At 53.5% G+C, this 16,778-nt stretch overlaps 1 protein-coding gene across 5 annotated transcripts in view; it reads left to right on the forward strand.

Annotated features, from left to right (window-relative positions):
* LOC138829855 (paxillin) overlaps positions 1 to 14,178 on the forward strand; it is a 50,939-nt gene extending 36,761 nt beyond the window's left edge. For 2 of the 5 annotated variants that reach the window (XM_070026411.1, XM_070026413.1), the window contains exons 2-12: positions 1,956 to 2,182; positions 2,480 to 2,592; positions 2,997 to 3,133; positions 3,225 to 3,426; positions 4,284 to 4,419; positions 9,502 to 9,603; positions 9,873 to 10,043; positions 10,125 to 10,298; positions 10,601 to 10,682; positions 10,820 to 10,968; positions 11,988 to 14,178. In XM_070026411.1, the coding sequence (XP_069882512.1) occupies positions 1,956 to 2,182; positions 2,480 to 2,592; positions 2,997 to 3,133; positions 3,225 to 3,426; positions 4,284 to 4,419; positions 9,502 to 9,603; positions 9,873 to 10,043; positions 10,125 to 10,298; positions 10,601 to 10,682; positions 10,820 to 10,968; positions 11,988 to 12,254 (1,760 nt within the window). In that variant the 3' untranslated portion in view covers positions 12,255 to 14,178. Of the gene's footprint in view, positions 1 to 444; positions 615 to 1,955; positions 2,183 to 2,479; positions 2,593 to 2,996; positions 3,134 to 3,224; positions 3,427 to 4,283; positions 4,420 to 5,816; positions 6,678 to 8,105; positions 8,382 to 8,655; positions 8,974 to 9,501; positions 9,604 to 9,872; positions 10,044 to 10,124; positions 10,299 to 10,600; positions 10,683 to 10,819; positions 10,969 to 11,987 lie in introns of those variants that run through there. The other 3 variants (XM_070026415.1, XM_070026414.1, XM_070026412.1) reach the window with 3 other exon arrangements.
* The last annotated feature ends 2,600 nt before the right edge of the window (positions 14,179 to 16,778 follow it).

Raw genomic sequence — 16,778 nt, forward strand, 5'->3', positions numbered from 1 at the left:
CTAATTCACAAGTGTTTAGCAGGAAAAGCTGACCATCTGATTTCAGCTGAGTGTCTAGAGCCTAAGAGACTTTGTTCAGAGCCCAGCAATGTCATTTCATCCATCTTTGGCAGCAGGAGACAAGCCTGCCTCTGGACCTTTGTTTTGCTAGTGTCATGGTGGGGAGGAAGGCAGGTAGGACAACTTACTGCTGCTCCTATCAGGGTTACACTTGTTGCCTGCCCTGAGTAGTCTGGGGAGGTTTCCCAGTTGGCTCTGCACATCTTGGAGGAGGAGGGACCCCACCCTTGTGGGGTTGGGCCCAAAGGAAGTAGGGACACTGTGGAGCCAAGGCAGCAGGTGTGGCCCTAGAGAAACCACAGGGATTGGCCTTCAACACTAGTTCCTTTTCTGCTGTTTCCTAGACTCCCTGTAGTTCCGGTTTGTTGGATGCAGGAAGTCAGACCTCCTCCAGAGGGCCTGGAAGGGAAGGGGGTTGCATGAATTGACCTTCAGAAGTAGGAGACCAGGCCCTGTGGTCGTGATCTTAGGCCTTCTGGGCATCTGTGGCCAGCCTAGGGGGGTTAGGCCATCAAGACAGGCAGCCACGGCAAGGTGTGGCCCCACAGTCTTGGGTAAGAGCCTTGCTTCCTTCTCTCTTCTCTTTTCTGGGTGGGAGTTGGACTGGGGACAGGGTTGCAAGGAAGGATTAGACTGGCAGCTCTCAAAGCTTGGACCTTCTTGCCATTATTGACGTCAGACTCTAAATCTGAGGTCATCTTGCTGTCACAGCAGCCTCTTGCAGGCTTGTGGATTCTGAAGAGTCTTGGAGTCCTGCCCTCCCTCCACCTCAAGCCTAGCATCCATAGTTGCAAAGGGAGGACAGAATTCCAGCCCTTTGGGTTATCTGGAGGATCAGTGGGACCCTCCAGTGCAGTGATTTGCTAGCAAATGGGGAATAAATGCAGCTATTGCCTTTTTGACTATTATCCTGAGCACTGGGGATTGGAGAGTGAGCAGGTTCGGGAACACAGCAGGAATGAGGGTGCAGCACCTGGGGCTGGCTGGGCTGTGCCCTGGGAGGGTCCTGGGTAGGGAAGGAGGAGGTGGGAAGGTCAGCAGCTCCCACCCTTGCCCTTCTAGCTGTAACCTTCATTGTCTGCAGACGGGGAGACACAAGGTTCCTACTGGGGGCTGCTGGGGGCTGGGGTAGCGGAAGCTTGTTCTTAAGGGCCTGTGCTGCTGTTAAAAGCAACTTAACGGGGCCTTGGAGCCTCTGGGGCTGGGCCACTTGCCAGGCTTTGGAACACAGCCAACAGAGCAGCAGAGCAGACCTGTGAGAGCCCCCACCCCCTGCCAAGGGGATAGCGACTATTGCACTACTTCACTCCAAGCTCCCCCTCCTCCCTCCCGCCCCCAGCACCCACACACCTTACCCCATATCCTGGAGCCTCAGGAGGAACTTGGAGCTTGGGGTTCTGCTTCTACTTGGTCGAGAGGGCAGGGAGAGAAGAAGGGGACCCCAACTGTCTTTGGGCTGAGAGAGCCTAAACGCTGAGAGTTCAGTGAGGTCCTGGCACTGCTGGGCCCCTCCCTGTGACGTGGGGCCCCTCCCACCCATTCTCCTCCGTGCCCTGCGGAATCGGAGTTCCAGGCAGGCATTTCTCACTTGGCCCAGCCAACAGCACAGCTCTGTCAGGAGGAACGCAGAGCCAGGCGCCTGACACCCAGAGGTAGGAGAGTCCCAAGCACTTTCAGGCTGGGCTTGGGGAAGAAGAGAGCAGTTTTAGGAGCCAATTCTTTGCTAGGCTGGTCTGTGCTGGCAGCTTCCTGTCCTGAGGCTAGTCATTTCTCCCTGGGGTGGGGCAGGTGCCCAGCAGTCATTAGCTCTTGAGGTATAGGCAGGCGGGGCACTGCCCCTGGAAAGTTTCCAAGAGGCCTGGCGCTCACCTTCTCCCTGTACTTGCTCTTCACAGACGCCCTGCTGGCGGACTTGGAGTCCACCACCTCCCACATCTCCAAGCGGCCCGTGTTCCTGTCCGAGGAGCCCCCCTACTCCTACCCAACTGGAAACCATACCTACCAGGAGATTGCAGTGCCGCCGCCCGTCCCACCACCCCCCTCCAGTGAGGCCCTCAATGGCACCATCCTCGCCCCCTTAGACCAGTGGCAGCCAAGTGGCTCCCGATTCACCCACCAGCAGGTAAGGTGCCCCCCAAAGGAGCTTATCTAGCAGGGGCTTGGGGAGCTGAGGCAGGGGGGCATGGCTGTTCCCAACCGGACATTGCCCTTCCTACTCACCATGTAAGGGGGGCAGTGACCAATTATTAATCATCTAGCCAGACTGGAAATTCCCTGATCAGACTGGCTGTGAGCAGAAGCTGCCTGGAAGGCGGGGCGGGGGAGAGGAGGGAGGATGAGCACTGGGGCTACTTCTGTTCCCTATTGCTGTCCTTCCCTTGGGAGAATTTTCAGTGCTTTTTTTTTCCTTTCCCTATAGCCTCCATCCCCATCACCTGTATACGGCTCCAGTGCCAACCCTTCCAGTGCCTCTGACCCCGACGGTGTTGGCTCTCCGTGCTCCCGAGCCGGTGAGGAGGAGCACGTCTACAGGTACCACCAGCCCAGCCGGCCTCCTGCTAGGAAACCTGGCTTGGGTGGGAGGTAACGGCTTTCAGGGGTTCTGTCGCCAGAGTCATTGGTTTAACTCCAGAAGGCCGTGAGGTTCCTGGCCGCTCCCTGCCCGCTCCCCTGCCTTTCAGCTGGCCCTGGTCTTGTCAAGGACATCTCCATATAATGGAGTGACCACGCTGTTACAGCATAGCTGTTACAGCTGCTGAGAACCTGAAGCAAGACTTCCTTCAGGCTCCTCACCACATCCTTTCCCTACCCTCTGCTTGCTTGTCCAGAGACACACTTTGTCTGTTCTAACTTACGGGCCTTGGGAATTTGGGGAGCAGTAAGCCAGCACAAGGCTGAGGAGCTCCTCTCACTTAACTTCCTCTGCTCGTTAAAAGCTTCCCCAACAAGCAGAAATCAGCTGAGCCTTCACCTACCGTCATGAGCTCCTCCCTGGGCAGCAACCTCTCGGAACTCGACCGCCTACTGCTGGAACTCAATGCCGTGCAGCATAATTCTCCAAGTTTCCCTGCAGGTAGGCTTGGGGCCCTAGGCTACCTGTCGACCTCCAGGTCCTTGAAGGGCTCAAGGGTTGAGCAGCCTTTTTTTTTTTTCTCCTTTCCAAGATGAGGCCAACTCAAGCCCCCCACTCCCTGGGACCCTGAGCCCTCACTATGGCATCCCAGAGAATAACAGTCCCCTGGGGACCAAAGGTGGGCCTCTGACGAAGGAGAAGCCAAAGAGGAATGGAGGCCGGGCCCTGGAGGATGTACGGCCCAGTGTGGAGAGCCTCTTGGACGAACTGGAGAGCTCTGTGCCCAGCCCTGTGTGAGTATCCACAGCTCTCCTCAGGCTGGCGAATGTTTTCCCCAGCCAGGGCCCAGGCTCCAGTGTCCCTAAGTGTCTGTTGTTTCCAGGCCCTGGGTTTACAATTTAGTCCATGGACACCATTCTTGCTGTCAGCCAGCCATTACTAATCAGAAAAGGCAGGCATTGTTCATATAGAGGCTACCTGTGTTTAGCGGCTGTGAGTTCAGGCTTTGTAGCCCATAATAGCATTCAAATTATGGCTCTGCCAGTTGCTCTTTGTGAGTGCTCAGGCTCTTTCCAAAAGCCTGGGGTGGTGGTTTATTCCTGTAATCCCAACATTCAGGAACTTGCAGCAGGAGGATCAAGAGTTTTGAGTCTGGTCTGAGCTATACAGTTGTAACAATCCAAAAACCAAAAATGGGACAAGCAGATAATTCACCTTGATAGAGGTGAAACCAAACAATACATGTGAATGGTTTTGGGGTCCTAGCTGCTGACCACCCACCACCCATGGTGTGATCCTGTTATTGTAGTAGGTTTACATCCATGTATAGTTGTGGAGGATACACCCGGGTGCTTGGATGTGTTTAACGTGTGAACTTCCCTTTTGGGCCAGAGGCAGAGGAGCCTTCCTGGCAGAGGTTCTATTTAAGCTGCCCTATCTTCTCCCTAGTCAGTTCACCTCAGAGCACTGTCTCCTGGCTGACAGACCCCCCTCCCCCCAATGATGGGCCCCCCAGAATAATGGACTCTGGTGGTCTCCTGTGGGGTAGGCATCAAGACCGCAGGGTCAGAGCTGAAGCATTAACCTGATCCCCTGCCAAGCCTGGGGCTGGCTTCCGGGCTCCCCCCTGACCCCATGCCTGCCCCTGCAGCCCCGCCATCACTGTGAACCAGGGTGAGATGAGCAGCCCACAGCGAGTCACATCCAGCCAGCAACAGACGCGCATCTCCGCCTCCTCTGCCACCAGGGAGCTGGACGAGCTGATGGCTTCCTTGTCAGATTTTAAGGTGCCCTTGGCCCCCCTGTCTTCCTTACCTCCCCCCTCCCTTTCTTTTCCTGCTTACCTCTGTGTGAGTAGCTGTACCTTGGTACCTAGGTGTTGGGGTGCTTTACCTGAGTTAAAGATTCATAATGTCCCTGGCCTTGGCAGGACAGTATGATGCCTGGGAGGGAGGCCAGGCATTCTTCGGGGATTGAGCTCTGAGGAAGCCAGTGAAGGCAGAAAAGCCAGGAAAGTGCTCAGCAGGGACATTCCTTCCTCCCTTGGCAGCACCCAGGTCAAGGGGGTCAGGAGGCTGGGACATAGAGACAAAGAGCCCTGTGTTGATGGCTAGTCTCAGTGGGGGAGGGGATGCTCTACTGGGCGCTGGGGGCCTCAGGATCCCATGCCTGGGAGGTCACTTCCCCCAGAGCCCCATCTCCCACGCTAGCTGTCCTCAACACATCCTCTTTCTTTCTGTCTCTGGAAATTGAGTCCACAGGCCTCTCTTGCCTGCCTCTTCCTATCCTCCCTTCCTTCCCTCCAGGCCTGGCTGCAGGGGCCTGAGTTCCCAGGAGACTTGTCTGGGAAACCTAACCTGCCCAGCCTTTGGGCCTGGCCTGCACGGGGGACCCCACCCCGTCCCTTCCGGGCCCCTCCAGTCCTGCCAGCCTGCGATATTTTATTTAGAGGATGCAGTGTCTCCGCAGGCATTGATATTGACAGAACTCTCCAGTAGTTGCTGACTTCAGCTCCACATGGGTCAGCTAGGGACCTTCAGAATACAACTTAGGGAATATGAGAAGGGAAGCAAGCTGTTGGTGCATTCTTGGCCCCAGTGGTGCCTCCTGCCTCCCTCCAGCTGGGGCTTGCATGGTGGGTTGAATCCAGGCTTGTGAACCTTGCTGCCATGATTCTGAGGAGCCAGCAAGAGGCAAGACAGTGGATTCGGTGGTGCACTGGCCTGTGCTGGTGTGCTCCAAAGGTTGCTTGCTTTCTAAGACAGCTGGTGTCCCACGCCCCGTGAGGAGAAGCTGCACTGCTTCTGGCTGTGCCCAAGAGCAAGGACTGGAGACGGGAATCCTCTGGGAGGGCGGCACAGCAGCTGCTTCACATCTGGGGCTGACCTCCCTGGTTGCCTCACCTTAGTCTTCTTTACATCTACCCTGGTGATCTCACAAGCTTGGCTTTGGGGCTGCTTCCTGTTGCCTAGGTTTCATGAGGTCTGAGGAAGCCCAGAAGAGCTTTTTGTGGGGTCTGAGTTTTCAGAAAACTCTAAGCTGTCGTGTGTGTACTGTGGGGCAGTGTGGATGGGGGCTGTCCAGACCATAAGGCCATGCCCTCCCCTTGCTGAGAGCATCCTTCCTCACCTGTCTTCATCTTGTTTCTCTCCTTTTTCCCTCTTCCTTTGTCTTTCTCCTCCAGACTAGCTCCTCTGCTGTGGCCCTGAACTCTCTGGAGCCACTTCCCCACCCAGATCCCTCCCCACTCCACTCCCTTCCTTGTCCATCTTCTTCTCCTCTGCCTTCTGAATTCCTGCTGTTTACCACTCAAGCCTCCCCTCAAGTCCAAAGCCATACCCCAGAGGTTCTCTGTACTGGGGAAAATAGATGGGGCCTTCTACCTCCTGTGGCCTCTAGCTGGCTTGATTTGGCCAGTCTCGGGGTGACGTCTGACACCCACAACTCAAAACCTCCCTCTCTAGAGGGTTCTTCAGGGTTACTTGATGCCAAGAGCCAGCCTCAAGTTAGCAGGGACCTGCTGAACCCCACAAGTGAGCCCTCTGGGGCTTCCCTTTGCAACACCCTACCCTCTGGTGGGAGCACAGGAATCCAGGAGCCTGGAGATCCGCAAGGGCCACCAGCTAACTCTGCAGGTCCAGAAGTGGTTGTGGCTGCCACCTGTAAACGCCCATCGGCTTTGGTGGCCTCCAGGCCTGAGATTCAGGAAGTAACTGAGCCAGCAGTTGTGGCAGTGGACCGTCAGACCATCTTCCCAGATACCTGGAGTCTCACAAAGGAACATGGCCAGCAGGAGGAGCCACGGCCAGAGCCAGGGGGGGTGGAAGGCAGCTGCCACACCCCAGGTGACAAGGAGCAGCAGTTAGGCCGAGTGATGCCGCAGAGGGGAAGCCTGGGGGGACTGACCCAGGGACTGGAGACCCCAAGGATCCCAAAGAGCACCACCGAAGCTGCTCCTGAGGCCAGAAAGGAGCAGCGGGAGCCTCTACATGCCATGGTCACGGGCATACCCAGCACCACGGAGAGGATTTCCACCTCTGGCCAGGCAGGCGCAAATTCAAGCAGTCACTAGGCATGGGCCTTGCCCGTCTGAATGTGGGCCACTCCCCGCTAACTGCATGCAGCCCCCACTGCACGGTGTGTCTGCCTGAGCAGGAAGCGCTGGGGGCCCTGGCTCCAGGGATGAGCGCTTGGCAGTGGGCCTTGTAGGGCCAGCATTGCTGTCTGGATGCTACCATTTCTCACAGCAATGACCCGCCTCTTGCTTGTGCAAGGCTTTCCCTTTAGACAAGCTGCCCTCAACATTCTGATGTGCAGAATGGCTAAAGCATGACCTCTGGAACTATGTAGAGCCTCAATAAGAACTGCCAACATTTGCTACTTTTGTGATCTTGGGCAACCGCTCTCAGTCTCAGTTTCCTCATCTTTCAAATGGTGGTAATAATAAACCATTTCCCATCAAGGCTGTGCAGCGGATTAGATGAGATAATCCCTAGAAAGTGTGGGACCCTGTGGCTCCAGGTCTGCTACCCTGGTGTTAACTTGTTACATGCTTGACTCAGAAAGCAAGAAACCCTTTTCCAAAGCAAGAACAACAAAAGCCCCTCAAATATGAAAATAAGTAGCTTATAATGTAAAGAAAAAAATGGGTTAAAAAACAGAGCTGGGTGCCAGTGGCTCATTCCTATAATCCTAACTATTTGAAGTTGAGAGATGAGGATCAAGCTTCACAGCCAGTCCAGGCGGGAAAGTCCATGAGACTCTTAGCTCCAATTAATCACCAAATTAATCACTAGAAGTGGCACTTGAGCTCAAGTGGTAGAGTGCTAGCCTTGAACACAAAAGCTCAGGGATAGTGCCCTGAGTTCAAGCCCTAGGACCAACACACACACACACACACACACACACACACACACACACACACACACACACACACACACACACACACACACACACACACACACACACACACACACACACACACACACACACACACACACACACACACACACACACACACACACACACACACACACACACGTGTGTGCGCAAAAGGACTTACAAAAGATGAAAAGCCTATTTTTCTGTTGAGAAATCAGAAGAGAAAGAAAAAGACTAAAGCCCTGTTAAAAGCATCCATGTATATTCTTTAAAATTTGTTTGATAACCTTGTGAGGTGAGCCAAGAAAATACTGTCCCCCCCATTTTAAGGATGGAGAAGCTGAGGTCCCTTCAAGCTAAATGCCTTGCCAAGGTCAGAGGCTGATTTGGAAGAGAATGCCAGGCCAGGGGGCTCTTTTGGCCTATGCTCCTGAGCCAGCCCCTGTCTGTCTCTTCCCTCTTTCCTTCTCAGCTTGGCTCTTTCCTGGCTGTTGCGTTCTGCCCTCTGCTCCTCTGGGACCCCTGCGTGTGGACTGAATGGCATGGTATCCTGCCTACATGGGACAGTGACAGCTTCCCCCTCCGCCCCCAGATCCGATCTGTGATCAGGAGGAGCCGGGAGACAGGCCATGCGCACCCCATGTCCCGGGAGCCCTCCCCTCGCCGCCGGCTGGACCCCGCCACCCTGAGCAGGACCCCATCCCAGGAGCGGCTCATCGCAGAGCTGCAGGGCCGGCTGGGCATCCAGCCGGAGGCAGAGGAGGCAGCAGGGCCAGGAGGGGCCTCCACCCAAGACTGGCTGACTGAGGGCGTCGTCATCACTGTGCAGCCACGAGGGAGGCGGGCTGGGGGGCAGCTTGTAGAGAAGGTAGCCAGGAGCTTCGTGTCAGCCCAGAGCCTGGGCAGCAGGCGTCTAGATGCTTCCTCTGCCCCAGCTCTGGCTAGAGGAGAGATCTGAGTGTGGGGGTGGGGTGGGGGTGGGGGGTACGTCCTGTGACCATCTAAAGCTGGCCTTGCTCTTAGTTCCAGAGTGGGAAGGCCCAGGGGAGCCTGGGGACATTATCTGTCCACTCACTCCCTTTGTTCCCTGAGCTGATGATTTCTTCTGTCTTCCTTACCTCTCTCCCTCCTTTTTTTCCCAGGTTGTCTTCCCACCTGACTCTCCCATTCCTCTGAGAAGAACCATCTCTGTTGTGGCTTCTCCTCCTCCTGTCTCTTTGCTCCAGCATTACCCAGATGCCTCAGGGGCCTTGGCCAACAGCTCTTCTCTCCCCCGGCCGCCCTCCCCCTCCTACCTGGGACCCTCAGCTTGTATCCATGGTTCTCCTGGGGGCCAGAGCTCAGGGGATGAACTCTGTGATGAGCATGGACAGGGCCCCAACCCTCCCGCTCCTGCACCCTGTACTGTGAGGTCCGTGGGCTGCCAGACGGACGAGGACCCGCTCTTCCCCTTGATGCAGGCAGGCCTCTCAGGAGCCCCGGCCCCAGTCCTGCCTGTCCCCTGCTAGCCACGATGCCAGCACGTTAGCCACAGTCTTTCTTTAGATCTTGACCCTAGTGCTTCACTGATGTCCTGATGTCCAGGCCCCACTCCTCAGGAACTCAGCTGGCTTCTCGCCTTCCCCTGAGGCTCCTCTCCACTGCCCCTGATACTGCAGACCAGAAGCTCACCGCCCCCTTCCAGCCCCCTGGCCAGCATCTGGTGAGGCCTCTGGGCTCACCGCCCCTTCCCATGCCCTGTGCTGTTGGGTGGCTTATCTCCCTCTCCCTCTCTCTGGACTTCTCTGTGTCTGGATTACCCCAAGTTATTCTGCTCTAGGTTTTTTTTTTTTTCTCTCCTGATTTTGGTATTGCCAATGGGGAAAAACACTCTTATCCTGAATTTCCTTGTGTGAAATGGTTCAAAAACAAGGTCTTTTATTCTTTTTTTCCTTAAGTTTTTTTTTTTTTTTTGAAATTTCGTTTCCTCCTTTCCTCCCTTATCTAAGATGCACGGCCTGGAGCAAAGAGCGGATGGAGAGCAGAACTGGGTGGCTGGCTGGCCTCCGAGCAGCAGGCAGAGCAGCCCTGAAGGGCAGGACGAGGGAGGGGTCAGTGCTGGGCTGCTTGTCGTGTTCCCTGGGGCTTGGTCATGCAGCAGGGTGCCTTGAGCTCTTCCTCTAACCCTCTGGGAGCCCCCCTAACCACCAGCATGGCCTGCCAGTGTCACTCCCACCTTTAGGACTCTCAGGACCTCCTGGAGCATATTGTGCTTGTGGCCTGGGTCAGCCCATTGCCTGAGGAGGGAGAAAAGGCCTTAGGCCCTGGTACTGTGCCATACCTTCCCGAGTTCTGATTAATCCTCTCCCCATCGCTACAGTTCATGGCCCAGGGGAAGACCGGAAGCAGCTCACCTCCTGGGGGACCCCTGAAGCCTGGAAGCCAGCTGGACAGCATGCTGGGGAGCCTGCAGTCTGACCTGAACAAGCTGGGGGTCGCCACGGTCGCCAAGGGGGTGTGCGGGGCCTGCAAGAAGCCCATCGCTGGGCAGGTGATGAATGGGGCAGGTAGGCACCAGGCAGGACCTACCCCTCTCTGTCCCTGCCCTGAGCCACTGTCCCTTTTCTCTTAGGTTGTGACAGCCATGGGGAAGACATGGCACCCCGAGCACTTTGTCTGCACCCACTGCCAGGAGGAGATCGGATCCCGGAACTTCTTTGAGCGGGATGGACAGCCGTACTGTGAAAAGGACTATCACAACCTCTTCTCCCCGCGCTGCTACTACTGCAATGGGCCTATCCTGGATGTGAGCTCCTGCACGGGCTGGGGAGGGCAGCTGGGGTTCTCACATGGGTACTGTGCCCCCCTCCCACTATTTGATCTTTACTGTACCCCTCACTTGGAAGGGCATGTCACATGCCTGAGGTTCACGCAGTGAGAAAGTGCCAGGAGTGGGAGTTGGGCTGAGGCCTGAGCTGTAGTCTGCCTCCCGTCCTAAATTCCTGCAGAGATCCCCAGGGAGATGTCTCACTCTTCCTGTGTGTCTTGGCTATGTGATCTGTCCAGCAGGGCACAGCTTGGATTTGATCCCTTCCTTTGCTTTCACAGAAAGTGGTGACGGCCCTCGACCGGACATGGCACCCTGAGCACTTCTTCTGTGCCCAGTGTGGGGCCTTCTTCGGTCCTGAAGGTATGACAGACCTGGTGGATAAAGTCACCACCTCCCGGAGGGGAAGGAGGAAGGCTGGGAGACTGTGCTGATAATGGAGTCAGGGTGGATCCACCTCTGGAGGCCCTAAATCTGCCACAATCCCCCCTACTTCTCAGGGTTCCATGAGAAGGATGGCAAGGCCTACTGCCGGAAGGATTATTTTGACATGTTCGCACCCAAGTGTGGCGGCTGTGCTCGGGCCATCCTGGAGAATTACATCTCCGCCCTCAACACCCTCTGGCATCCCGAGTGCTTCGTGTGCCGGGTAAGGAGCCCCCATTGCAGCTGGAGGGGCTGGGAGCAAGCAGGAGTAAGGGAAGGGCCTCCCTCCCTTGGCCTTCTCTTGTTTGGGGTGCTGATGGGGGAGCAAGCAGGAGTACAAGACCTCAAGGCCAGCAGGTCATGGGCTAGAGCTAGGAGAAACCAGGAACACTGTCTCCCATCCGCTCTCAGTCTTTAATACCTCATGTGCAAGACAGAGAAGGCAGCGGGGACACGGAGTCCTGCAGCTGGTCGTATCTGGAAGAAGAGCATGTGGGAATTAAATGAGATGATACAAACACTGCAGACTCAACAGAAATGTGCAGTTTCTAAACTGTATTGCGGGGCCTGAGGATCCACAGATGTTACTAGGGACCCAGCAAGGGTTCTCTTGACTGAGTTAATTTTAGAAACAGTCTCTGCCTAAGTAGTCTCACATCCTTTCATCTGTGCATGTGAATCTCCAGAGGTGACCCTAAGACACAGAGTTTGGGTCAGATCCTTTTTTTTTCAGCCCCAGGGTTTCTGGCACTTGCTGAAGTGCCCAAGTCAGACCTATCTTCAAATCCAGACTGTGCTACTTAGTAGCCACTGACATTGGACAGGTTACTTGTAAACTTCAGATTCTTTTTCTCCTAGGAGAATTAAGGATTTTAGGCCATGTGCAGTCATTCATACCTGTAATCCCAGCTACTCTAAAGGTAGAGCAGGAGGATGACAACAGCCCGGGCAAACTAAAAGCAAAAGGACTGTGGTTGTGTGGCTCAAGTGGTAGAATGATTGCCCTGAGTGCAAAGCCACAAAACAAAACAAAACCCACAAAAACTCGACCATCCCCTCAAACCCCGGGGGATAAAAGAAACCCCCAAACCCATGCAGTTAGCCCAGAACATAGTGTGGAGAAAATGAGCAAGTGGGAGTCATTATGAGAGGATGAGGGTTATCGTGCCCTGCGCGTCACGCTGCAGGCGGGGCCATCCCCTGAGCCCCGTTCCTCTGGCCGCCCCACTTCTTGTCTGGCAGGAATGCTTCACGCCTTTTGTCAACGGCAGCTTCTTTGAGCACGATGGGCAGCCATACTGCGAGGTGCACTACCACGAGCGGCGCGGCTCGCTCTGCTCCGGCTGCCAGAAGCCCATCACGGGCCGCTGTATCACCGCCATGGCCAAGAAGTTCCACCCGGAGCACTTCGTGTGTGCCTTCTGCCTCAAGCAGCTCAACAAGGGGACCTTCAAGGAGCAGAACGACAAGCCTTATTGCCAGAACTGCTTCCTCAAGCTCTTCTGCTAGTGCCCCTCCTGGCACCCGTCCCCTCCCTAGCCTGTGTCCCCAACTGCTACTGTGACCCAGAGACCTTGCCCAGGTGCCATGGGCAAACCCAATGGAAACTGGAACCTTGCCCTCAACTGGTGCAGCATGGGAAGGGGGTGGCAGGGGCTCTTGCCTGCTTCTCCTCACCCCCACCAGAGCCTCGGGACCTCCTTCCCCCCTCCCGAGGTCCTCCCCTGAGGTGGAAGGTGGACCCACCCCCATAGCACATGCCGTGCGTCCCCACAAATGGTCACCCCACACTGGAGCTATCTCCCACTCACAGTTCAGCGGCGGAGCCAGGGCGGGAGGAGGGGCAGGGCCACTAGGGGCCCACTTATCCTTATTTCTTCCCGATCTAATTATCTGAGAGTATTGAGGGGATACCTGGACCCCTCCAGACAACGCCAGCATAAACCTGTCCATCCAAGGGTAGGAGCTCTGCAGGGGCTGTGGAAAGGTCCTTCGGCTCCAGTCTTTCAGTCTCCCTGGGCCTGGGTGACTGTCCCCTTCCCTTGGCCACCCATTTTATACTTGTTCCAGTTCTACTGAGAAAGTTCTCTCCAGCAATAATGTTATCTAGCCACTTCTCCCGTCTCCAGGGACGGCGTGAGGTGGCGAGTGTCACCTGTGCCTGGTCACTGTACTGACTTTGATAAGATTTCTACACTGAGGTTTCAATTCGTATTGCCCAACTTGCTTTTACTTCTCTATACGAGATGATTTTGAAGAGATTTTTAACTATGTTCCTTTTTGTATTCTCTCTGTCCACTGCTGCTGGTTCTGTCGGCGGCTGTGGCTTTCGTATGGACTTTGCTTGCTTTATACTTGGGGTGGGGAAACAATTTGTATTTTATTTTTTTTCTTAGCACAAGCAGGTTAACTGTGACTACCCTTCTATAACATCACAGCTCACCAGGACTGGTTGTTGTTGTTTTTTTAAATATATAAACTGCTGTATTTTGAAACCTCTTCCTTACTGTTCAGGCCAGCAAGCTCTTCATTACATAAGTGGCCTAAGGGGGTGTGGTCCTTCAGACCTGGAATTCTGAACCTCAGCTGTCCTGTTCCCAAGGGAGAAGGGGCAGTCAGTCCAGGTGGGGCGGGGGTGGGGGGTGAGGGGGGTGGCTTCCTGTCTAAGCCTCTTCCCCCCTCTGAACTTTTTGGCAACAAAGAGAACCCATTGGACATCCTTTGCCTCCTCGCTGCTTCTCTGGGGCTCTTTCTTCTACCTTCTCAGGAAAGCTAGTATCTGATTCCACTCACAACGACCACAAGGGCCTCTGGTCTTACAGACTCTACTGTGCCCATTACTTCCTCAGCTTCCCTACCCTTCCTGGAGACCTGGCCCAGTTCCTCCCCTTTCACAGGTGGGATCTGGGCTCAGGAGGTCTAGGGAGAAAATGCCTAGGTTGGAACACGGGGCCACAGTCAGATTTGAGGCGGAAGGACAGGCCTCTGCCAGTGTAACAGGAAGCCAGGTGCTGTCTTTTCTCCAGAATGAAATAGGAGCAGCCAGGCCAGTGTTCTTGAGAGAAGGGGTCCCTGAAGGGTCGCTTGGAAAGGATCCAGACCATTCCACCAGCCTCCTAGCAGAGACTGCGTGCCGGGATCCCAGAAGAGGGAGTTCCCCTGTAAGGACAGGGCTGGGACAGCCCAGGTCTGGGGAGGTCAGCCCAGGCCCTTGAAAAGTCGGACATCTCCACCCACAGGCCTTATAGCTCTGTTTACAGTGACCCACCCTAGACTGCTCCCCAAGAGGGACTAGGGTTTCTGGGGTCCATCGTCTGGGTCAGTAGTTCAATGATCATTTGATTTTGATTTTTTTTTCTCTATAAACTTCTAATCTGGCTTTTTCCATTTCAATTCCTGTGATTTATGCCAATAAAGTTTGCCATTATTTTCACCTGTGCTAGTGCCATTTCTTGGTCTGACAACCTAATGGGCCCAGCAGAGAAACTAAACCCTTTTCAATCTTCCAAGGAGCCCCAGGTGTAGAGTCTGAAAGCCAGAAGCCCAGGGAACAGGGTCCTGGGCCTGGACAGTGGCTGCAGGTCCTGCTGACCCCTGTATGGGCTGTACTCAATTGGGAGGTTGGTGAGCGCCTGTGAGCTGCTACAGGTGGCAGTCCTTGCTCTGGGTTTTCTCTTGACTCCCATGAGAGCATCCCCTGAGGGGCTGTGGGTGGCCTTCCACTCACAGATAAGGAAAGAGGCTTGAGACCATCATGCTCAAAGTAATCGCTGCAGTATGAGCTCAGGACCTGCTCTACCTGTGTTCTGCATGGAGACATCCACAGCTTCTGGATGTAGTGTGGGACTACCAGGGACTTGCAGTTGCAACTGCGTCTCCACTGCCTCCTTGTGGTCACGTCTATATTTTCATGCTTCCTCAGCACTTGTTAGATCCCAGATCCCCAAAGCTGTTCGAGTTTTATTTTTTTTTTAATTTTTTATTGTAATGATACTATACAGAGGGTTACAGTTACATGAGCAAGGTAATGAGTACACTTTCTATTGAGCATTGTTACCCCCTCCATTGTTTTTCCCCCTACCATCCCTTCCCTCCCTTTCTTCCCCCAGTGTTCAAGAGTTTTATTCAACCTCGAGCCTCACTATTTTCCTCTGATTTGGAGTTACCATGTTGATTTCTAGTCTGAGCCCAGAAACATACTATCAAGCCGGGTGCTGGTGGCTCACACCTGTAATCCTAGCTACTTAGGCTGAGATGTGAGGATGACAGTTCGAAGCTAGCCCAGGCAGGAAAGGCCATGAGACTCTTATCTCCAATTAGCCACCAGAAAATGATGTGGCATGTGGCCCAAAGTAGTAGAGTGCTAGTCTTAAGCAAAAGAGCTCAGGGTCAGTGTGCTCAGGCCCTGATTCAAGCCCCACGATCAGCAATAATAATTATAAATATAGGGGGCTGGGAAGGTGGCTCAGTGGTAGAGCACTTGCTCGAGGCCCTGGGTTCGATTCCTCAGCACCACATAAGAAAAAAGCTGGAAGTGGCGCTGTGGCTCAAGTGGTAGAGCGCTAGCCTTGAGCTGAAGAGCTGAGGGACAGTGCCCAGGCCCAGAGTTCAGGCTCCATGACCAGACACCCCCCCAAATTTATATATATATATATGTATGTATGTATGTATGTATGTATGTATATATATATATATATATATATATATATATATACACATATGTATTAATAGCCTCAGCTTTTACCCCAAAATAGTGACAGCTTGTTTTTCCTGTTCTTGCTGGATTTTTTTCCTATAGGAATGGGGATAGCACACACCATTGTGATATGCTTTTTTTTTTTTTAATCCAATTGTGCTTTATTTTCCCATGTTTCTGAATATAGGTCTGCATCATTTTTTAAATGGCATGATGTTTGTTACATTGATGTAACAATTATAGATGATGCTCATATTGACAGAGCCAGGATGTCCTTGGAAATGTATAGGGATAGTGCATATATACTTGAAATGTGCACTTAGGAGACAGACTTAAGAGTCAGAGCCTATAACTGTACCATCGTGAAGCCCATGGGATTTGAACTTGCTCCTAGAGTTCTGGAATCATCATTTGTGGACTGAGAGACATGAATGTATTATTTAACCTCTCAGAGATTTCTTATGAGTAAAATGGGATAGCTAATATTGTATGTCCTTGAGGGATTGATGGAAATATTAACATCGGAAATGTGTACAAAGTACTTAGCACAATGCTGAGTGGGCAGAAATACATTGTCATTAAAGAAGGATATTAGCAGTAATTCACTCCAGCAGTTCTTGAACTGGGCTGATCATCAGAGGACCCAGGAGGCTAGGTTGGAGCTGGGAAGGTGAAACTCAGTGGTAGAGTGCATAAGGCCCTCGGTTCAATCTCCAGCACTACAAAAAGTATTTTTAAAAATACAAGAAGGGCCAGGTGCTGGTGGCTCATGCCTGTAATCCTAGCTACTCAGGAGGCTGAGATTTGAGGATCGAGGTTCAAAGCCAGCCTAGGCAGGAAAGTCCATGAGACTCTTATCCCCAATAAACCACTTAGAAAATCAGAAGTAGCACTGTGGCTCAAGTGGTAGAGTACTAGCTTTGAGCTGAAAGGCTGAGGGACAGCGTTCAGGCCCAGAGTTCAAGCCCCAGTAACAAAAAACAAGAGCTGGGAACGTGACTTAGTGGTAGAGTGCTAGCCTAGCATGCATGAAGCCCTGGGTTCAATTCCTCAGTACCACGTAAACAGAAAAAAACCAGAAGTCGCGCTGTGGTTCAAGTACTAGAGTGCTATCCTTGAGCAAAAAAGCAGCTCAGGAACAGTGCCTAGGCCCTGAGTTAAAGCCCCAGGACTGGCAAAAAGAAAAAAATAAATTATAATACAGGGAGCTGGAAGTGTACTATGGTGGTAAAGTGTTTGCTCATGCTGAGTTTCAATAGGGACTATAGACTTTGACTAGGTAAGACCTAGAAAGTTATTTTTATTATTTATTATTGGTCATGGGGTTTGAACTCAGG

This window comes from Dipodomys merriami, unplaced genomic scaffold (assembly GCF_024711535.1).
Source record: "Dipodomys merriami isolate MVZ:Mamm:240054 unplaced genomic scaffold, mDipMer1.0.p SCAF_177, whole genome shotgun sequence".
NCBI lineage: Eukaryota > Metazoa > Chordata > Mammalia > Rodentia > Heteromyidae > Dipodomys > Dipodomys merriami.